This window comes from Corylus avellana, chromosome ca7 (genome assembly GCF_901000735.1).
Source record: "Corylus avellana chromosome ca7, CavTom2PMs-1.0".
NCBI lineage: Eukaryota > Viridiplantae > Streptophyta > Magnoliopsida > Fagales > Betulaceae > Corylus > Corylus avellana.
The window spans coordinates 24,737,937-24,760,523 of NC_081547.1; the positions used below are offsets into that span (position 1 = coordinate 24,737,937).

The 22,587-nt window shown below is 34.2% G+C and overlaps 2 protein-coding genes across 9 annotated transcripts; both read left to right on the top strand.

The window, feature by feature from the left end:
• Nucleotides 1–1,237: 1,237 nt before the first annotated feature.
• On the top strand, nt 1,238–3,891 carry LOC132188454 (vestitone reductase-like). Of its 2 annotated transcripts, none has more exons than XM_059602908.1 (5): nt 1,238–1,358; nt 1,870–2,409; nt 2,794–2,989; nt 3,079–3,247; nt 3,597–3,891. In XM_059602908.1, the coding sequence occupies exons 1-4, from the start codon at nt 1,238–1,240 to the stop codon at nt 3,218–3,220; spliced, it is 999 nt and encodes a 332-aa protein (XP_059458891.1). In that variant the 3' UTR covers nt 3,221–3,247; nt 3,597–3,891. The 2 variants fall into 2 exon arrangements, with proteins under 2 accessions (XP_059458891.1, XP_059458892.1); XM_059602909.1 differs by having other exon boundaries at nt 1,876–2,409.
• Nucleotides 3,892–5,175: 1,284 nt separating this feature from the next.
• LOC132187624 (protein transport Sec1a-like) lies at nt 5,176–21,141 on the top strand. Of its 7 annotated transcripts, none has more exons than XM_059601994.1 (21): nt 5,176–5,406; nt 6,369–6,427; nt 7,739–7,820; nt 8,195–8,273; nt 9,158–9,208; nt 9,328–9,424; nt 9,530–9,562; nt 12,272–12,397; nt 13,675–13,866; nt 13,954–14,037; nt 14,141–14,239; nt 14,352–14,428; nt 16,216–16,312; nt 16,798–16,923; nt 17,018–17,113; nt 18,063–18,179; nt 18,288–18,365; nt 19,350–19,558; nt 20,234–20,324; nt 20,420–20,509; nt 20,923–21,141. In XM_059601994.1, the coding sequence occupies exons 1-21, from the start codon at nt 5,328–5,330 to the stop codon at nt 20,974–20,976; spliced, it is 2,016 nt and encodes a 671-aa protein (XP_059457977.1). In that variant the 5' UTR covers nt 5,176–5,327; the 3' UTR covers nt 20,977–21,141. The 7 variants fall into 7 exon arrangements, with proteins under 7 accessions (XP_059457977.1, XP_059457979.1, XP_059457978.1 ...); XM_059601996.1 differs by lacking the exon at nt 5,176–5,406 and adding an exon at nt 5,958–6,259; XM_059601995.1 differs by lacking the exon at nt 5,176–5,406 and adding an exon at nt 5,958–6,234.
• The last annotated feature ends 1,446 nt before the right edge of the window (nt 21,142–22,587 follow it).

The following is a 22,587-nucleotide window of genomic DNA, read 5'->3' on the forward strand; positions in this document are numbered from 1 at the left end:
GCAACATGATTCTAGTTAAACAAAAAAAAAAAAAAAAGACAAGGAAGAAGCATTAAACGTTAATCCTACCACAGACATGCAAATAGTGAAAACGAAAAGAAAAGAAAACAAAGGAAGAAAGAAAAAACAACAAGGAATAATAAGAAGAGAAAAATAAGCACCTATCAGATCTCAACATACACTCTATCTAGCAAAATGCATGTTCCGAATTGAAGAGCTTGCAACACTGTTGCAATTGAAGATTAATGTTGAGAGAGAGAGAGATAATTGGATAAGTAATATTTAGGATAGGTCAAGGTCAGCCGCTGGTTGCAATTGAAGGCCATTTATTGCATGGTTTAGATAAAAATAAAATAATAATAATAATAATAATAATAATAGAAAGGGCAAATTGTGTTTACAAAAAGCATAAGAGATCAAAGTAACTTGGCCATCTCAATGAGCCAATGCCTTCTCATTTGCCAATTTTTTAACCGAAAGGCTGTTACAGCACCCTACTTCGCACAAGTTCAATTATAACATAGCACCAAGCAGCAGGCCAACCAAGGTTTAAAAAATAGCATGTTGGGCAAAAAAGTCAAACTGAGTTCACAAAAAACATAAGAAATCAACGTACATTGGCCCTCTCACATGATCAGCCAATCCGGCCCTTCCCATTGGTCAAATTAAAAGAAAAAAAAAATCGGTTTAGGTAGATTTTGTTTTTGACTTCTGTACACTTTTCTGTAGCAACTAAAAAAAAAAAAAAAAAAGCTTTTCTTTCTTGCCCATTCCTTCTAATAGCCCATTAATTCCTTCTGAATCTCACCCATTTCATCTAAAGCTTCCTTCATAAAAGATCAAAAAATCTCTCTCAAAAAGCTTAACTCTTTACATACTCGGAGGGAAAAATGATAATTTAAATATAAAAGACAAAAAAATTCAAATAACTTTTTAAATTTACTAGATTCAAAAAAGACAAATTAGTAATTTCGCAATCTAAAGAAATGTCAAAAGACAAAAATAATCTTATCTAATTAAATCATAATGAACAAAGAGTAAGGATAAAATAATAAATTTAAAGTGCAAAAGAAAAATAACTATTTAGCTTGCATTCCTACTTTTTTATATATCTTTAAGTAAAGATAAAAAAATAATAATAATAAAACTTAAAAGGAAGGTTAGTAAAGCAAAAGAGCCAACTCTGAAAAACAGCAGATATTCGAGAAACTATTTTAGTGCAGAGGGAGAGAGAGAGATGGAAGGAGATAAAGGCCCGGTATGCGTTACAGGTGGTACCGGGTTTATAGGATCATGGCTCATCATGAGGCTCCTTGATCGTGGCTACTCCGTCCGAACCACCATTAGATCTGACTCTGGTAAGCCATGTCTGATCTAACTGATCTTCACCTTCGTTGAATATTCATAAGATCAAGACAAACATGTGGGACTCCTTCTTGGATGTCTTTGTGTATACACCTTCGTTGAATATTCATAAGATCAAGACAAACATGTGGGACTCCTTCTTGGATGTCTTTGTGTATACACCTTCGTTGAATATTCATAAGATCAAGAAAAACATGTGGGATTCCTTCTTGGGTGTCTTTGTGTGTATATATATATATATACACACACACTATTTTAGTAATTATTTTTGTCAATATATATATATATATATATATATACACACTATTTTAGTAATTATTTTTGTCAATGGTGGTTTTATTTTATTAATTTTTTGCTCAGAAGCTTTTGGGAGATATTAAATTCACTATTTATTTTATTTCTTTTTGTCAACCCATGTTGTAAAGCAGGATCTTTAATTCGTATATGTCGTTAAAACATGTTATTGTTACATGCAATTCTTTATCCATATAATTTTTGATGCAGGAGCAGAGCAAAAGAAAGACACTAGCTTTCTTACGAGTCTGCCAGGAGCATCAGAGAGGCTCCAAATCTTCAACGCAGATCTCAGTGATCCACAGAGTTTCAATGCACCCATTGAAGGATGCACCGGCGTCTTCCATGTTGCAACTCCGATTGATTTTGAAGACAGAGAGCCTGAAGAAATAGTGACCAAAAGAGCAATCGATGGAGCGTTGGGTGTCTTACAAGCATGCTTAAATTCCAAGACTGTGAAGCGAGTTGTATACACTTCCAGTGAAGCAGCTGTTTTATTAAATGGCGATCAGGAGGTTGACGAAATGGATGAGAGCTTTTGGAGCGATGTAGATTTCCTTAGAGCTTCAAAGTCATATGGACATTTAGGCTCCTACATGATTTCCAAGACATTAACTGAAAGGGCATCCCTTGAATTTGCAGAAAAACATGGATTGGACGTCGTAACCTTAATTCCTTCTTTCGTTGTCGGACCCTTCATTTGTCCAAAGTTCCCAAGCTCTATTCACACAGTGTTGGCTATGGTCTTGGGTATGTGTGTGTATTTTTTTTCTTCTAAAAACTGAATATATATATATATACACACACACACGATAACAGATGTGATAGGCTAATTTCTCATTATTTTACAATCATACCCTTAAACTTTAAAAAGCGTTAATTTAGTGTATCAATCTTTTATTTTATTTAATTTTTCAATTTATACCCTAGTTTTTTCTTAATTTTTCTTTTTTTTCAAAGAATCAAACTAAATTCCGTCAAATTAAAATAACATCCTAATTCCTACACCTTAAAGATTTTATCGAATACGTGTATTTCTAGATGATCTCTTTCCTAAGGAATCTCTATAATTTCTTTTGTTATTACAATAAAAGAGGTTTTGGTGTGAATTAATAACTTATAATGCCTCTGCAGGTGACAAGGATCAATATAGTCTTCTTCTCAATACATCATTGGTTCATGTAGATGACGTGGCCAGAGCACATATTTTTCTCCTTGAATGTCCTACTGCAAAAGGAAGGTATATTTGTTCATCAGATGTTGTCACAATTGAACAGATGTGTCAATTTCTGGCTGCTAGGTACCCAGAATTTCAAATACCAACATTAGAGTGAGTTCAATTATCCTTCCTCTATTTATTACACAAACTAAAATTTAAATCTTTTTTTTTTTTTTCCTTTAATCTCAAAATTATTTCAGTTCTTTGAAGGAAATTAGAGGGTATAAAATGCCGAGTCTCTCAACAAAGAAGCTGTTAGATTCTGGTTTCAAATACAAGTATGGGATCAATGAAATGTTCGATGGAGCTATTCAATGCTGCAAAGAGAAGGGTTATCTCTAGTTCAATGCTGAATCTGCCATTGGTTTGGTTTGTGATATATATATATATATATATATATATATATATATATATATATATATATATAAGGTGTGTGGATTCGCAATTCGACCTTTTTATTTCCTCTCCTTTTTTTTTTTTTTTTCTTGGTGCTCGGGGAGGGCAAAACTAAAACAAACACTTTTTAGGGGGTAAAAAGGTTTATTTCATAAAAGCCTATACTTTTGAAGACATTTTTAAAATTTAAAAGGAACATTAGCCTCCCGAGCTAAGATATAGGTTTGCACTTACACCGTAAGAAAAAACTAGAGCACATGTGCAGTAATTTTGCAATGGTCTAGATTTAGCTTACTAATCGATTGCTTTCTATTCGATATAGAGATGGTGTATACATTATCAAATACGAGATCTAAATTCCGGGCCAATACGAATAAGAGAAATGTTGATGAAGCTTATTCCTGCTAGATTTGCTTCTGGGAAGATTGTGAATATGGTGTGCCTTTTCTTTGTGTTGTTGTTGCTGTCAAGGTGGGTTTTGTTACTGCATTTTCTGGGTTTTCTAATGTCTTGAGGTTGTAGCTAATAAGAGAGATACATGGTATCATTTGATGCCAAGCTGTAAAAGATGCTTTTAAATACAAGCTTTTGCTGCTGTCCTGTTGTAAACAAATTAAGCTCTGGTCAATGGTGCTCTTTTGTGGGACTCGTGACTTTAATTGATTGTTGTGCATACACTTGAGAGGTCTGTGTGCCACATTGAAAAAGTATGAAGAAAAAGAGTAGTTAATATATATAAGTGGACCTCATTAGCTTAGGTGTTTAGGCTAAAAGTAGTGTTATAATATGTATATTAAGTTACACTCGGCTGGCTCCCTTTGTGATTCTCTCCCCAACATTGATAAATTGTATTCTCATGTGAAATGTCCAATTCTTTAACTTATTAGAGGTACATCACCAAACGAGATGGACCAAATCCCCGCATCATATGGATAGGGGAAAAACACTTCCTCTTGAAATATTAATGCAAGTCACGTTAGCAACCAAAGTTTATTTTGTGAGAACGGCTTTGATTTGTTTATGTGGGACAGAAGTAGACAACAATGTATTTTATCGAGTCTAAGTTGAGTATTGAATGTTTAAATAATTTAGTTCATTTAATTTTATTTCGAACATGAGTCGAGCTCAAGCATATCACTGAGCAAGATGTTCTGTTTGATTTTGGCTTGCTTGTTTTTGAACGAATTTGAGTTTGATCCCAAACTATTCAATTAATTTATTCATTTCTTATATATATATTGTAAATTTATCTTAATAATTATTAAAATTTGATCATTTAAGTTAATTAAATAAATTAACTTGGACCTTAAATAATTCAATCTCAAGTTTATATGTGTGTTTTATAGTATGTGTTAAAACATTTTTTGATTGGTGTGAATTGCATGTTCTTCGAGATGTTCATGATCTTTAATCTTTGTGCTCCTGCAAGACAAATACAATAACCAAGTAAAAGAACTTGTCGGCCGGTCTCATTATGCCTAAGTCAATATCTAAGAAAAGATTATGTCCAATGCCCAATATTTCAGTCTAAAGTTTGTATATGATGTAATGGCCTATTTATAGGCTAAGAGGTGGAGCCTGCATTAGGTCTTGTACTTTAACTTGATCTGAGTGGTAAGAGTTGTGGCCGACTATTGTTCTGATGGGTTGTTATTAATCTTGAGGCTCATGATATATATATGGTAGGCCTATAAAGTTAGATTATTCCCAACCGCATGATATAAATTCATTATGCACATGCACAATAGGCACACATATCCATACATATACACAAAGACACGTATATGTATGGATATGTGTATATGTATCATCACTCCCCCATTAATATATGTAAATTTTGAAGCATTTGCTCGTCCGTAAAAAGTTTGGCGATCGAAATTCCCGTTCCAAATTACACGTCCCCTCGTAATATAACGACCTTCACAGACGAATCCTCCTTTCTCGTCTCCCAAACACACGGGCAGCTCTCTCTCTCTCTCTCTCTCTCTCTCTCTCTGATTTCGTTTTTCTAATTTGTGTAATTGTGTTTGAAACCAAATCTTCTGCTGCAACAATGTCATTTTCGGATTCGGATTCCTCCTCTCATGGCGGAGCCACAGAGTACAAAACCTTCCGTCAAATTAGCCGTGACCGTAAGTTCTCTCCCTTCAAATTATCTTTTAGAATTCCGGTCCGTTTTCCGTTTGTTTCCCGGGGAAATGTGTTAAGAGAAACGGAGTCAAGGTTTTAAAGCTTAAATGTGTAGAAAGAAAACGAATCGAATTTCAATGATAGAAAGCTAAACTGCTCTGTCAAGTTTCAGGTTCATTAATTTAGACTCCGTTTGGTTGCAGAGAAAACTGTGGAAGAAAAGAAATCACGCTTCGAATATTACGATAATATTGCGTGATTATAAGTTCGAACGTTGAAACTTGAAACTATTGATGCAATTTTCGTCCGTTCTGTGGGAACTTTTCGTCGTTGAGAGAAAACAGCAGTCGTTTGTTTGAATAGAAAACTGCAAAACTGTAAAGAACTGAAACGACGGATGCGTTTCTGTCGTCTGTGAAAGTTAGCTAAACTGTAGTCGTTCATGGTGAATATCTAATCGCTTTGTGTAAACATGTGAAAAGGCGTGTCGAGTGTGTAAATGAGTAAACGGAGCAACCATAAACGGCAGTCGCTTTTCTAAAATAAGTACGGACGGTGATAGTCGCCAGCAAATCCTTTCTCCTCGGCATACTACCCATGACCCTTTCCCAATCGGTGACTCGAGTATCATCGGAAACCATAGTTTCCGGCGACTTGTTTCTTGCCATGCAAGTGATTCACTTACAGCCCCCACTCTCCATTTCGCTAATGATGACAACCCCGTCAAATCGGTGCATTCTAGAATGTGTTAAGAGTTTTAGTGAAGTAATACAGAACAATTCAACAATGAGAGATTCTCGCAGTTTCTATTAAAATTGGAATTAAAATGGGTAACACCGTTTTAGTAACATTGCTGTATGTGTTGGTTTTTATTTGAATTTTTCGGCGAAGTTTGTGCCATTATTGTACGTGTTGGTTTTTCTTCCTTGTCTGTTAAATCTAATTATTTTGATGGTTTTTCCAGGATTGTTGTATGAAATGCTTGGATCAACAAAAACTGGGGATTCAAAGTCAACTTGGAAGGTGCGATCATTCTTCTTCTTGGAATACATATGGTTTTTAAAGAGCTATATATTGTGGTTGACAATATGTACCTATTAGGGTAGAAGCTTGATTTGGGCTTGTCTTTAAGTGGAATTATGCTAGAGATAAGCTCGTAGTTTCTATTCATTTATTTGTTTACTTTTTAATAGCAAACCTCGGTTCATTATAAATGCTGTTTTTATGCATGAATCTAGGTATCCTTCTTGTTTATAGTGTGTTTCGCAAGTTTGAGAGAAAGGAAGTTAGGAGAAGATGAATAATAAAAAGTGAAGAGAAGTTTGTAGTACCTTGTTTTGTTTTGTAATGGAAAGAAGATAAAAGAAAAGAATCTTCAAAAAGGTAGATTCCACCAAGGTTGTTTAATATAAAACCTTTGTAAGTGTTGGTTTTTACCATAAGTGGATTGGATTATTGCTTTTTTTTTTTTTTTTTTTTTTATAAATCCTAATAATTCGTAGATATTCTCTATTAGTGTGGGGATGAATGTGTACATGAACACTTTTTACTCTCATCAAATCCGCCCAACTTTAGACAGAAGTGTAATGGGGTCCATTTAGTGGTGGAGCTAGAAAATTTTCTCAAGGAAGACCAAGGCTATTTAGTTATATGAGAACTGTTAAGATTAATAACCTGTTTAGATGTTAGATAGTAAGAGATACAGACCACAAGTTAAATCCACTACATTTATTTATGTACTGCACAAATGTGAAATTGATAGCTATCATGTTGGAACTTTAGTTGTTTTAAGTTTATATATTGATAAGCCACATTGATGACATAATATCAATTATAATAGAATATAAAACCTCAAAAGATATCTCTTATTAGTTTTGAACGATTTTTAGAATTAACAATATAAAAAAAACCTAGAAAAGGGTTATAACAAGTAAGAGAATTATCTTGGAATTATGGTGAGCCGATAGAAATGGTTGGACATGAAAAAATAAAAGAGGCATATAAAAATCAAGGGGAGGCATACGCAAATTATGGCAGCCAACAGTGATAAAAATCTCACTATAATGGAGGGATTGAAAAAGTCAAGGGGGGCATCACTCCCTCTGCCCCTGCTTCCATCTCTCTTCACCTGTCCTCTTTCTTAAGTGTCTAACAAGCATCCATACTACTATGTTACATTGTATTTATTCTTATTTGACATGCTATTCTCCCTTTTTCGCTCAGTGGGACCAGTTTTTGGTTGTGTTGTTCATACTATTTTATATTGTGAATGCATGGGTAGCACTCTGTGGGGTTGTCTATGATATGTATGTAAACAACTTACTTGTTTGACAGGTACTCATCATGGATAAAGTTACTGTGAAAGTCATGTCTCACTCATGTAAAATGGCAGACATTACAGACCAAGGAGTTTCACGTAAGTGTCAAAATAGGTTTTTGCTCACTTTTTTAGCTTAAGATTGCTTCTTAACATATTTTCTTGCGATACCTTCAATATTGGCTGATGCGAACTTGTACGCATTCTTTCATGGATATAAAGTTCCATCACTGCTTTAAATTGCCTGTTATCTATCAGCTTTCAATTTATGGTCCTAGTCATTTCAAATTACTATTTTAGGGCCAACTATATCAAAGCAAATATCTGTTTGCTTAGATTGCAGTAAGCTGGCTGCCTTTCGCATGTCATTGCTTTTAAGTCCACTTAGAGAACTGCAGCAAAACAGCTTCAAAGTTTGGTTGTTGAATGGATTATTGGTATTTTAACTTACCAAAAATATTATTTCACTGCAGTGGTCGAAGACCTCTTCAGGAGAAGGCAACCCTTGCCATCCATGGATGCTATTTATTTCGTCCAGCCCTCAAAAGAAAAGTACACCATTCTTTCTTTCTTTCTTTTTTTCATCTTAGTTTCTGTACTTGTTTTCAAGAGAAAGCGCATATCATGTACATTCTTTAACATACACAATCATGGATTTTTTAACTATATTTGTTTATGGTTCTCCATTAAGTTATGAAGGTGTTCTTGCTTGTAATAGTAAATCAAATATTACATCTTTTTATTAAGAAACACTTGGATAGTCAGCAAACAATTTTTGATATGAGCACAGAATTTTCTACATTTTGGAGCTAAAAATTGCTGTCGCTATAATTGGACAAGCATACGAGCAAAGTGTTAAGCTTGGACATTTTTTTTTTATTTTTTTTCGCGGGAAGGGGGTGGGGGGCATTGTATCTCTAAGAAACAACAAAAATATTTTCTTGTAACTGGCTTTAGGGTTCAATCATCCAATTCTTGTACTTGATTTGGTCTCAAGTGAGGTCAGAAGAGCTCTATAAGATTCAGATGAGAAGATTATTTGTAAGAACTACTAAGGGATCCAATCTTTTTATATTTTTAATATATGGAACTTTGGAGCTACTAACAAGGTGTTTATCAAAGACAGATCACTTTATGCATGAAACTTGGTTTTCTAATATCTCATAAGCCTACGTATCAGTTCTATATTTCTGTGAATCAATATTGTCCAATGGTTTCTGAGTTTTGTTTGCTGCAGAAATTAGAAATGGCTCGGTTTCATAGTTAACTGTGATAGTTAAATGCATCTCCTAATTCCCATAGATCTAACTTCTGCATTTCGTTTTTTGCCCTTCCATTTCCTGATTGCTCTGCTTTCTTCTTCCCTTGAGTTTTGTTTATATGCCTGCATCAATAGTACAGATCCATTTTAACCCTGTATTTTTGCTAGCATGCAGTGTTATTATGTTTTTGTCTGACATGTCTGGAAGGGAGCCTTTATACAAGAAGTATGTGGAGAATTCTAATTTTTCACAAATTCTAGATTTTATTTCGTTTCAGAATTGCTGCCAGCATTATTCTGATTACTGTTTGTTTTTTCATTACTGTCCTACTCTTTGGGTTCCAGGGCATTTGTATTTTTCAGTTCACCAGTCCCAAAGGAATTTATAAATCACATCAAGAGTGATACAAGTGTATTACCCCGCATAGGTGCATTGAGAGAGGTCAAGATCTTTATTTTTTTTCCTATAGATTCTCAGTGTATGTAAGTTTGCTAATTTCTCATGAATTATATTGTGTAATCATTTCCTTTGCTTGGTATGTTGCAGATGAATTTGGAGTACTTTCCTATAGATAATCAGGTATCTGTCAACATCTCTTCTTTCATTTCTCCTGATGCTATGTTGATCAATGAGCATCATATTAATTTAAAGGGTAATCAATTAATCCAATTAGTTTTAGATCTCCTCTGTTGCAAACACCATCATCTTGAAAAGCTTATTTCTGATATATAACACATGAATCCTGTATCAATAAAACAATATTTATTCGATGAGTTCCTAGTTACAAATTCTTTGTGGAAGGGTGTCCACTGTCCAGAGTTATCTTTCTGCATTGTACTACAAAAAATTAGGTTGCATTGTTTTGAGAGTTCACTTCGATTAATGATGACTCATAAGTTGAACAATTTCATGCTTATGTGATCAGACCAGACTTTAAAGAATCAAATAGAGATTCTTTTAAGATTAGAGCAAGTGGATGCCACCCTCTATGACTTTGATTTGGAACACATTCATATTATTTAGTTTAACCACTATCTCGTCCCTTCCCTACAATGAATTCTTGCTTTATTGATTTTTGTTAAACTTAAGTTCCTTTCACTGTCATGCTTTTTATCAATATAATTTATATGATATTGGTATTGTTGGTTGAAGGCTACTTACTTATGAGGGCATTGTGGAGTTTGTGTGATGATGGTCATAATTGTCAGGTTGAGAGCAACTTATGATGTAATGGGGTTTGTAGACTATACGGGTTACAGAAGTTTCAGCAAGTGTTTCTGGGGGGCCAATTCGGCTGCCCATTTTAACTAAGTGTTGCTCACAAATGGATGGTGACAGATGGTCCTCAAGCTAGAAGAATTGGCTTTTTAATAAATGGTCACCTATGTTTAACTATGACTGCAATTAGTATATGCTGAAATTAGTTGCTGGTGATCCTGAGACATATCGGGTATTTTTATTACATTGAACCCAGGTGTTGCTTTGAAATGCTTAAACAAAAGTGAAGTATGCAAAATATGTATGTGACACGGAAGTGTCAAGGATTAATGGAGTGTCAAAAGTCAAGTCTTGACAGTGTTCAAATGATCCTAAAGTTTGCTCGGACTAGATTCGAACAGAATTAGATAGATTGCATCGGTTGACCTACTTGCATCTGTAGATAGTTGAATCAACCACTGCTTTGACCGTGCCAAACAGAATGCACCGGTAGATAGATGGGCCAACCGCCACTTTGACCAGCGCCTGTACAAAGTGGCAACTAGGCTTTTTTCATGAGTTTTTTTATATGTTTTTGCTAGTTTTTAAGGGTATTTTCATCTTATTATGTTATTAGAATACGGTTTTGTGTTTTAGCCTATTTAAAGGCATGTTTTTGGCCTTCTTTAAAGAGAGATTTTGAAAATTTAGTTTACTTGACTAAAAGTTTCAGCCTTTAGCTTTCAAGAACATTTTCTTTTTATTCCTTCTATATCTCTAGGTAATCTCCCATTGAATAGTGAGCTTAACTATTGTTTTGTATCTCATGAAGATTTTTCTTGAGTGGTGATCGTGTGAAACTCTATATCCCATGGGTGGTGAGTTGTAATCTTAGTAGACTTTCGTTGAGCTTGTGCTTGTGTTTCTTTTCCATCAATTTTTTCCTGGCGTCAATGTGAATTACTTATTTTTAATTTACTTTATATAAGAAATATTTTCCCTCTAAATAGTAACCATAAATTTTTAACTAGCCCTACATGAATAAGCTGCTTGATACTATTGGATTCAAGGAATTCCTGCAATCTTCCTTTGCTTTGAACCTAAGAATACAAAATGTCTTCTACGAGTCTTTTGATCTTTTTAATTACACTAGGGTATACCCAACCCATTTGAGTTGAGTCTAATCCCTACAGTATATGGCTCCCTTGACTTGTCATGTATGGTATTTCCTCCTCCTCAAGTCCCTCATAAAATAACTGTACCATGAGGACTCGAACTTGATTTTAAAGGGTGCATACTGATAATACAACATAAATGGAAAGTATCTGCTGTCTATGATGCTAAAAGCACAATTTGTAACAATAAAGACCAAGGAAGTAAACTGATGAGATTTCTTCACACCAAAGTTGCAATAAGGAGCTGTCCCGCATCTAAAATTGGGATTTCTCTTGGGTTTTTTCTCCAAGAAAAAGCAGGAAGTCAAATTATAGAATAATTTTAAGCAATTACGAAAACACTGAAACTTTATGAACTGTACACTGGGCCCTCAAAGTTTCCAAGCACCAAAAGCATTGCCATTGAAGAAATTCCTCCATTGATTGATCTGGGGGAAGCAAGTTAAACACATGGTTCTTATTTTACCCAGGAAGTCAACTTCACATCTTTGGGTTGGGCTAAGAAAGATGCAATTTAAACATTTGTATCATGTGAAGAGATTATTTTTGAAGTCTCAATCCATGTGGATCATATGCTTTTTTTTTTTGCCTCCATGACTCTTGCTTCATTTTCTTAATCTCAGGACAATGAAACTTGCTTTTAGTTAGACTTTTACACTGAATAATGTCTGTATATATTGAATATATTGTGGTGAAGGTTCAACCAAGTTGCAAATTAAATCTCCAAGAAGTGCTATAGGGAAATTTTTATGTTCTTTAGACCATCCTGCATTTGGCTACTCTAAGTATCTGATGGCAAGGACACTTAGGAGTATACTATTGTTGAGCATCCCAAACATATTTATTTTGTCTTTTGTTCTAGCCATTTGAAAGGAAGTTCGAAAATGCTTTGTCCACTGATGTTCCTTTAATGCAGGCTTTTATCACTGATCATGAAAGAGCATTGGAAGAACTCTTTGGTGATGTTGAGAATCCTCGCAAGTTTGATGCTTGCTTGAACATGATGGCAACTCGAATAGCTACAGTTTTTGCTTCATTGAAGGTATGAATCTTAGACCACAAAATGTATTTTTCATGTGATTAAATGTGGGCTCCTTTTGTTATATCATCAATAATGGTAAAATATAAATATGCTTAATTTTTCTGAATTCCTTATTGCTTATGATCGACCTTTTATGCTTTATTATTACCTGGGTATAAATTGTGGAAGTTGGAACGGCTTTCTACTTCAGTTCTTTTTTTTAAGTTAACACAAGTGCACTGATATTGCATGTGGCTGGTCTCAAGTACCATCTTGTAGCACCAGGCATAAAGAGCTCTTATATACCTTCACTCTAATCCATGTGTTAGCTTCATTTTTATTATCATTGGTGTGCTTAGACATTCTGAAGTATATTTTAAATTCTGCTTCATCCTTCCTGCATATTCAAGTAGTGTCTTTTAACTCATTCAACATAGAATTTGTTACTTATAATTATTGTATAACTAAGAAGCACTTAATAAATAATGATTATGGTGGAGATCAGTGTATAATTTTAGAGTCTTCGCTTTTTGGTTGAATTGCCAGATTAGGATGACTAGAATAAAGTTATTCTCATCCGTTTGGTTACGTTTAAGTCTCATCCCTGGTTATTTTGCAATTCATTCTGGTCTAACTATGATTAGTGCAACAAAGCTTTAGCACAATTATCCGTGGTTGGTTAGAGTCATCGTTAAGAATCGTTAAGAAGGAATGTAACAAGTTTATGATTCTTGGCAACCTGAGACTAAGCCCATTATTTGGGCTTGGGTTTGGTTTGTTTAGTGTTAAATCATCAGTTATCCTAAAATTTAACTTGATAGGAAATTGTGAATTCAATAAACTATTTTAACACCCCCACCCCCCTCTCAACTCAAACTCCATCTCAATAAATAAGGCCCAACGTGTGGAATATTTAACTAAAATGGGGGGTAACTTGTAGAGTCAAGGTTCGAACTTAGACCTTTGCTATGATACTATCTTAAATCAATATCGTGTTTGGGTCGCACTTATTGAGGGAAAGTTTAAGCTCATACTTGAGTTGAAATATTGATTAAATGATTAAATTATCATTTCTTATATGCTTAAGCTTTTGAGACAATTGATAATTTAACAATTAGGCTTTAAAACTTATAAATACATTGTTGATTTTGTGTAATTTTAGCATAATCTTACATGTGTCATCAGTTTTTTATATGTGGAAACATTGAGTTCCTAGATGTTAAACCACGACTTCTCCTAAAAGCCATGCTCTTTATTATTTACTACGGAAATTTGTGCATATCTTTGCATTTTCTCAGGAGCTGCCATGTGTTCGGTATCGTGCTGCCAAGGCACTTGATGAATCTACAGCAGCAACAAGTTGGGATTTAGTCCCTACAAAACTTGCTGCTGCAGTTTGGAACTGTATTTCAAAATATAAATCTACCATTCCCAACTTTCCACAGACTGAAACATGCGAGCTGCTCATCTTGAGTAGATCTGTTGACCAGGTCATTTTAATTTTCCTGTCATGACTTGTTTTTTTTGTATGCTCTTTCAGTTTGAATTTATTAAATGTGTTGAGGTTGCATTTATAGATTGCTCCAGTCATACATGAGTGGACTTATGATGCTATGTGCCATGATTTATTGGATATGGATGGAAATAAATATGTGCATGAGGTATGTCTTCATGTTGTTTCTTTCTTTTTATTTTCTAGGTTTTTTTTTTTTTCATTTCCGCATTCTATTTTTATATCAATGGATAACATATATTTCATATTAGGTTCCTAGCAAAACAGGGGATCAAATTGAAAGAAAGGAGGTTCTTCTGGAAGACCATGACCTAATCTGGCTCGAGCTTCGTCATGCACATATAGCAGATGTATGTCTATTGCATCCACACACACACACGCACACACACACATATAGATATATATAATCTTTTTGGATATATTGTAAGCGTGAATGCTCTTTGCCACTAACTGGAATATCAGGCTAGTGAACGTTTGCATGAGAAGATGGCCAACTTTGTATCCAAGAACAAAGCCGCACAAATCCAACAGAGTGGAAGGTTGGTACCAGCATGCATCTGTCATGCTTTCGAAAGTTTTGGCTATTTGATCTTGAACTTTGCATGTTACAAGGTTTTAGCATATTATTGTCGTCTTGATATTACGGTGTCAGTACATTATCATCATTTGTTTCACCTAGTTTGTGTTTCTTTTCCAAGCAATACCACACTGTATTTTCAATACAATGTGGATTATTTGCTACTTTCAGCTTTGAATTCTCTTTCTATCTTATTGTCACCATTGTGTTACAGTATTTATTATACCATCACTTAGACAATAAAGAACTTTGAAGCAGAATCTGTGCTTCAACAATAATTAGTCATTGTTGATAGAAATTATCTTGTAGATAGAAATGAAACTGTTGCTCACTATAATTATGCATCTAAGTTAATTCTCAAGAAAGAAAAATTTATTCATTTAAGTCAATATTTCTACAGTTGGATACATTTATGTAATACTCGGGTTATATTCGCATATAATGCGCTATATTTAGATTTTCCACTGTTATAGCTGAGTAAAATGTTAGCATCAAGTATGGTCCTGTTGAGATTTCATTTCAAAAGTTGTTCTCTTGAAAGAGTTGAATAAATTTTGAAATGTAATAAAGCCTGAGGAACAATTTAGTATATAAGAGTATAAAAAGAGTAAACTCAGATTTGTAATTCACATATTTGATGAGGACTATTGTATAGATAGGTTGTTACTTTAGTTTCATCGTTGGTCGGATCATTTGTGTGATCAAATATTTTAGGGAGAGAAGCACTAAGGGAGTCAAATAAGAGTACATTAATTTATATATATTTGGACACCACTCTAACCCAACAGCCTAAGCTAATGGAATGAACTTGGGTCCACTTAGATATATTAACTACTCACTTTCTTTGTACTTTCTCAATGTGGGACACCACTCACAAGTGCACTCACAACCAATCTCCCTCTCACTTATAAGTATTTTCTACATTGATCAAACTCCACATCACGTGTGAGTCATTTACACTAGAGTGTCACCTGTACTCTTAAGAGCCACCACACTTTTTACAAGAGTCAAATCAAACGCGTCAAACTAAGACACTCGTATCTGCAGCAGAAGCTAACTATGGCTTTAATATCAATTGTTAGGGAGAGAATACCTAGGGAGTCAAACAAAAGTAAGTTATATACATATTAGGACATCACTTCTAACCCAAAAGCTTAAGCGAATGGGCTTTGATCCACTTAAGTATATTAACTACTAATTTTTTTTTTAAAAAAAAAAAAAAAAAAACTTTCTCAATGTGGGATACAACACTTACAAATACACTAATAACAATTTCCCTTTTCTTCTAAGGGCGAACTTAGGGAGTTAAAGGTTATGTAATGAAAAGGCGATTGTAATGCGGGTGACCATTAGCAGGTGATTGAGAAGTAAGAAGGGACAAGGAATATATAAATACTGCCGGAAGATGGTTATGGTATATGGGGCTTGGCTAAATTGAGCTTATCAATGATATAGATGCTGAGTGTTATTTTTAAGGCTTTGTAAAGCATGGCTTGAATTTTGTTAGTTTTTTAATCATTGTTGAGATTTATGATATTTGAAGTTCCATCTGTACAGATTGCACATAGCTTTTGATCCATATACTTCACATAACAATGCACATGGGCTTTTAGTTGTTGAGGTCATTAGAAATTAAGGAGGATTCAGGCCGAAAGGGGAGGAAAATATCTAGGGTCAAAAGTTTTTTTCCTTGATTTCACCATGCAGACTTTGCACATTCACTTGGAGTTGAAATTTGATTGTATCTAGGGATGGAAGCGAATTGTCTACACGAGATTTGCAGAAAATGGTTCAAGCTTTGCCACAGTACACTGAGCAAGTTGACAAGATTTCTCTCCATGTGGAGGTCAGTCTTCTTCTTTCAGCAAGTGTCATATTTTCTTGTTGAATGTAAACATGTGGTGTTTATTTCAAAGAGAAATATAGAGTACCATAGCCATCCACATGCAACCTGACAAAAACTTTTTTGTTCTTTCTTTCTTTCCCAATCTTTTGGTGTTGAGAAAGTTCAAGTTGCTGCATAATATTCTTATAAACTAGTTTAGTCTTGAATCAAGAGAAAGTAGAAAAGACAAAGATTACGGCACCATCTTTACTGTCTATATAAGCAGAGCAAACATGCAGTCTACAAAATTTTCTTATAGCTTTTATCTGAAAAACGGGAGTATTGTGTTTGGAATATATTCTGCCATCTGATACTTTGCTCTAAGAGTACAATCAGAAATAACTATGTTTTTTTAATAGTTGAGAAGCATCATAAAGACTTGTCAGGGTGAGTCCAGTGGTATGTTTGTTCCATTCTGATTGTTTTGCTTGATTATTTCATTACAGATTGCAGGAAAACTTAACAGAATTATCAGAGAAATGGGACTTCGAGAACTTGGGCAACTGGAGCAGGATCTAGTTTTTGGAGATGCAGGAGCCAAGGATGTTATTAATTTTCTGAGGACAAAACAGGTGATGTACTAAGGACATGTGTATGGATAAAGGTGATGTTTCGTACTTCTAAATACTTGCTAATGTCTATCCTTATTGAAAATTCTTTGTGCAGGATGCTTCTCCTGAAAATAAGCTGCGTTTGATGATTATTTATGCATCTGTCTATCCTGAGAAGTTTGAGGGTGACAAAGCTTCAAAGCTAATGCAGGTGTCCACAAAATTCCAATTCTTGGGTTTTACAAGTTAAAGAATCTAGTTAATTACTTTTCCTGGATCTTCACTTCACCTCAAGGAATAACTTATCATTCTAAGTCCATTCAGTGCAGTGCTTGCTTTGCAACCTGAAATTACCATTTTTTTAAGACCAGCAAGTTGGTTGTTACTTGGTTGTGTTTGTGATTAAATGCAATGTAAGCGTAAAAAAAGTTGGTTCATGTTGAGGAGCCTGAAATTTGATTCCAAACTTCTCTTTAAGGCTAATTAAATGTAATTCACTGACTTGACCTCAGTTTCAGATAGTCTACATCTGCCACCAACTGCAGGGCCAGATTCTTTCTCCTTCTCCTTTTTTTTTTTTTTTGAGGGGAGGGGAAATGGGACGGGTAGGTGGGGTTGAAAATTTTTTGTTCAATTAATCAATTGAACAAAAATCTGTGTCCAGTTACATTATCTTTAACCTTTTTGGCTCAAATGGTATATTTGCTCACTGTTCTCATTGAAGAGTACCTGGTGGATTTAATGTAAGTCTAAGGTATTTTCATACTATTTAGCGCTTGTTAGTTTCATTGTTTCACGCTCCAAAGCTTGTTAGTTTCATGGGGAGATACTTTATACAGTTATAGTTATTAATACCTACAACAGATTATTAACAGGTAAAATGGTTCTAAATCAAACCTTTTTGGCTCAAGTGCATATCATGATTAAAATGGCTCAATTTCTGAAACTTCAGTGCCTTCTGATTGTATTGTTTCTGTTACTGGCTTTTTCGGGCCTTCAGTTATCGTTTTTTTCCCTTGGTTGGTCTCTCAATAGTCTTCCTATCGTTAAACATCTTTAACATCTATCTATTATTACCAAGGGTATATAAAAGTTGTAGCTGAGGAAATATTTCTTTTTGGTATTAATTATGTTAATTATTTTTTCTTTTATCCAATTAGCTGGCTAAATTATCACATGAGGACATGAAGGTAGTATACAATATGCAATTGCTTGCGGGATCATCAGATAATAAAAAGACAACTGGTAGTTTCTCACTCAAGTTCAATGCCCAGAAGGTAAAACTTGAAATGCTTATTGAAGACCCTGCCTGCACTAAAAGAAAATTTAAGTAAAAAAAGGGAGGGGGTTCCAAATTCTACTAGTTGATAAGCATTGTTTTTCAGACAAAGCAAGCAGCAAGAAAGGATCGCACAGGTGAGGAAGAAACGTGGCAGCTGTCACGATTTTATCCCATGATAGAGGTATCATACTACATCACACAAGCCTCTTCATTTAATGTTGCCTAGAACATCTCCACGTAGAGGTTTATCTTTCTGATTCCTTTCATAAATTTCATTGATGTTCATATTGCCTAATTTTACAGAGTTAAATATGAGTTCGGCTATGGTTTCTATGATGTCCTTATTGTACTGATGAAATCTGGTGCTGCATTTCAACTGCCCCCTTTTAGATGTAGTTTTCCATATGATTTGACATGTGATGGCATCCACAGTATGAAGCACTGTCTAAGCATATGGAAATCAAACTACATGGATATATTTGGATTAAATGCTTGTTATGGTACTTTAACATCTTGTGGTGATGTTGATTAGTTTTGTGGGAGGCCATAGATCATCTTTACTGGGTCTTTTATTACTTTTATGTTGCCTAATCATGGGGCATTTAGGATCATCATTTTTATCATTTTAGAGACCATGGAAATAAACTTCCTTTTTGGCCAACAACTACCTCTTTCGTTGCTACCCTATCACTAGCTGCTTTCTGGTCATTCAACTTAGGCATTGCTCACATTGGTGGTCTAAACTAGTCATGTAACCGCCAGTTTCACAAATCTAGCTGTCACAATAAAAACAAAGCCTATAAATTGAAACATGGGATGCTTGCTTCCAGTGCAATTCACTAGTTATTCCCGTGTCACAGCTGAAATTTTGTCTTAAGCATTTGGGCCAGCTTTAGTCATCGTGAAGTTGACTTTTCTGTGTCAACCAGTAGTAGCAACAAAGGAAACAAGGCAACATGAGGTCATTGAAGGAGTTCCTTGCCAAAAAAGGATGCTTTCTGTGAAGACAATCACAAAAAAGTTTCATTTTAACTTGTTATGCATAAAACACAAACAAAAAAAAATCAGTTCCAAATTCATACTAGTCTATAAAAGCACATATGTTAGTATGGTGTACATTGTCTATATATAATAGACAGTATCACACAGCATGGTTCTGTCTCAGGAGCTTATTGAAAATCTTAGCAAAGGTGAGTTAACAAAGAATGAGTACTCATGCATGAATGAACCAAGTCCAACCGTTCAAGGAGGCTCCCTAAGGGGTACCCAGAGTGCATCAATGCATCCAAGTCAAATTTCTGCTCCTCATTCAATGAGATCAAAACGGACTGCAAATTGGGCACGAGCTCATCATTCTGATGATGGATATTCAAGGTAATCTCGCAACTTATTATCCTAGTTATTGGAGTAATTTGCTTCGTCCTTTACTAGCATGTGCAGGTGAGACCATCTGTCAAATCTGATCTTTCGGTATGATCCTTCAGTCAATATGATCTTATCTCACCAGCTCTTGACTATTTTCTGCTATATATTTTATATGGCACGTGTTACCTGGTTATAATATTTGGAGAAAAGTTCACATACCTCTCTCAAACTTCCACCAAATTAACAATGTCCTCTCAAACTTTCAATTGGGACGATGTCCCCTTCAAACTATTAAAAAATTGTCAATGTTCCCCCTAATATCAGCAAAAAGACAAAAAAAATAACTCAAAAACCCAATCTAGGATGGTTGAGCCATCCCTGGTTTTGCGTCTTTTTTTTTATTTTATTTTCTTTTTTTCAGTTGTAGTTTTTTTTTTTCCAGATTTTTTATTTTATTAATTATATTTTTTGTCTTTGGGTGTCATTGTCAATTTTTTGGTAATTTGGAAAGATATTGTCAATCTGGTAGAAGCTTCAAGTTTGAGAAAAATATGTGAACTTTTCCCTAATATTTGGTTGATGACAGCAGTTCAGATGTTATTTGCATCATCGGATTGGAATTGCTACTTTCAACTCTTATAGTTCTAGCATCTCAACTTCATACTTTTCTGCTGCCTTTTGTAGTGACTCATCTGTGAGGCTTGCATCTACTGATTTCAAGAAGATGGGCCAACGTATTTTTGTATTTATTATTGGCGGGGCTACTCGATCTGAAGTAAATTTTTTAAAGAACTTTTCTTTGTTTCTAGAACTCCAGTTATGTTTTGGATATCACCTGATGTTTTTTTTTTTCTCTGATACTACTGCCAGCTACGAGTTTGTCACAAGCTCACAACAAAACTCAGAAGGGAAGTAATCCTGGGTTCTGCTACTATTGATGACCCTCCTCAATATATTACGGTAATAAATGCCTAACATTTTAAGATCAATTGATTGTGTATACATGAGGTCGAACATCTTTTCCATTTTCTAGCATTGGTTTGATGCTTTTAGAGGCCTGATTGAATCAAAAAGTGCCAGCTCTACCATATCCAAGCTGGTTTCTAGTTTCTATCCTCTCTTGCTCAGAAAAAAACAATCTAAATTTGAAATATTTGAACTGGATCCATGAGTCCACCTCTTCTGATTTGTTAGAGCTTTGTAAATTTTTTTTTAATCAATAGCGATTTTCCTATATGCCTCTTGTATACATGGTTGCACCCCTCTGGGCGTTTTGATAATATACTTTTTACTTATAAAAAAATATATATATTTAGCCACAATAAGTTTGACTGCTGGTTTTGCTGCTCATGATTTTTGTTTACAATTTGCAGAAACTGAAGCTGCTTCCGGATAGAGATCTCTCACTGGATGGTCTCAGAATCTAAATTCTGGTGCCATAGGATTTTGTGAAATATGTTTTTGCTAAAAGCCAACAGGTTGATTGTTGGCCCTCTCTTTTGTATTTATGATATAATTTTATTCTCTCTTTCACTTCAATATAGGAAATGCAATGCTGTCTTGATATATGGGAAATTGCAGAATTCTCCTTTTGTTTCTACAGAATTATGTCTTGATGTTTGTATTTGTTTTAGTTGATAAAAAACTTATTCATCAAAAAAAAAAAATATTATCGTCTTAGTAGGTCTGAATAGATTGAATCGAAGCCTGTGAAGCTCACAAGCTGTTCAAAATAGTACCTAAAGCAGAAGAAAAGGTTCACATCACATAGCAACAGCTTGTGAAGTTGTGGCCTAAAAAAAAAAAAAAGAGGATAATTACATTTTTGGTCATTGCGATTTAAAATGTGATTAATTACTCTTTATGGTAAGTAAAAAAAAATTGAATTGGTTCATATGGTTAAAAAAGTTGATAGAATCTATTAATGTGCCACATCAGCATCAATCATAGTGTGATATGTGTCACTTACAATAAAAATTTAAAATGTTATAAAAAAAATATAAAATTATAGGAAAAAAATATACTTTAGCTTCCTGAACTATCACTCATCTTGCACTTACACCTCTCTAAACTTTAAAAAGTGATATTAAAACATCGTGTGTCAAATTATACACGTTTGCATTTTTCTTTTCAAAATACCTTTATATTTAATAAAATAAAAAAAAATAAAAAATAAAAAAAAAAAAGCGCACACACACTTTAGCCCCTAGACTATATTTTGCACTTACACCTCAAAACTTTAAAAAGTGACACTAGGGCCTTCCATACTACCATCACGTGTCAAATTATACATGTTTTGCATTTTTCTCCCCTAAATACCCTTCAAGTTAATAAAAAATAACAATAAAAAAACTATTTATCAAACCTTAGTGGACCTAAATGCATTGATCTCTTTATTATATGGGATAAATGCATTTTTAGTCATATGGTTTGGAATTTTGACAAATAACTTTATGAGTTTAAAAAAGTGATTAATCATTTATTGAGATAAGCCAAAGATAACAAATTAATCTCTTTCATTAAAAAAGTTGTCATAATTTGTTAATGCATCTCATCAAAAAAGAATTGAACCGCCTAGAGGGGTGGCCAAACCACCCCATAACCATTGAAGGTGGTTTAGTCACTCATTCAATTTATTTAGGAAAAAATTCACTTTACTCTCCTAAAGTGTAAGGAGTTTTTTAATTTAAACTCCAAAGTTTAAAAATTGACAATGTACCCTCCTAGTGTTTCAAAAATTTTCAATTTAAACCTTTTGTTACTAATTTTCGTCAAATTCTGAATTTTATGAAATTACATAATTACCCTCATGTTTTTTTTTTAAAAAATATTTCGGTCCAATTTAACAAAAATTAGTAACAGAATGTTTAAATTGAAAAATTTTGAAATAATAGGGGGTACATTGCTAATTTTTAAATTTTGAGATTTAAATTGAAAAACTCCTGAAATTTCAAGAGGAATAAGGTAAATTTTCTCCATTTATTTATTTAGCCATTTGGGGGTGGCCAAACCGCTTCAACTGGCCATGGGTGTAGTTT

Excerpts from the sequence above, each read along its gene's own strand:
- LOC132188454 (XM_059602908.1), top strand. The coding sequence starts at position 1,238 with ATGGAAGGAGATAAAGGCCCGGTATGCGTTACAGGTGGTACCGGGTTT. Across the intron at positions 1,359-1,869 it reads CACCATTAGATCTGACTCTG|GAGCAGAGCAAAAGAAAGAC; the intron begins GTAAGCCATGTC and ends TTTTTGATGCAG. Across the intron at positions 2,410-2,793 it reads AGTGTTGGCTATGGTCTTGG|GTGACAAGGATCAATATAGT; the intron begins GTATGTGTGTGT and ends ATGCCTCTGCAG.
- LOC132187624 (XM_059601994.1), top strand. The coding sequence starts at position 5,328 with ATGTCATTTTCGGATTCGGATTCCTCCTCTCATGGCGGAGCCACAGAG. Across the intron at positions 5,407-6,368 it reads CCGTCAAATTAGCCGTGACC|GATTGTTGTATGAAATGCTT; the intron begins GTAAGTTCTCTC and ends TGGTTTTTCCAG. Across the intron at positions 18,180-18,287 it reads TCAAGTTCAATGCCCAGAAG|ACAAAGCAAGCAGCAAGAAA; the intron begins GTAAAACTTGAA and ends ATTGTTTTTCAG.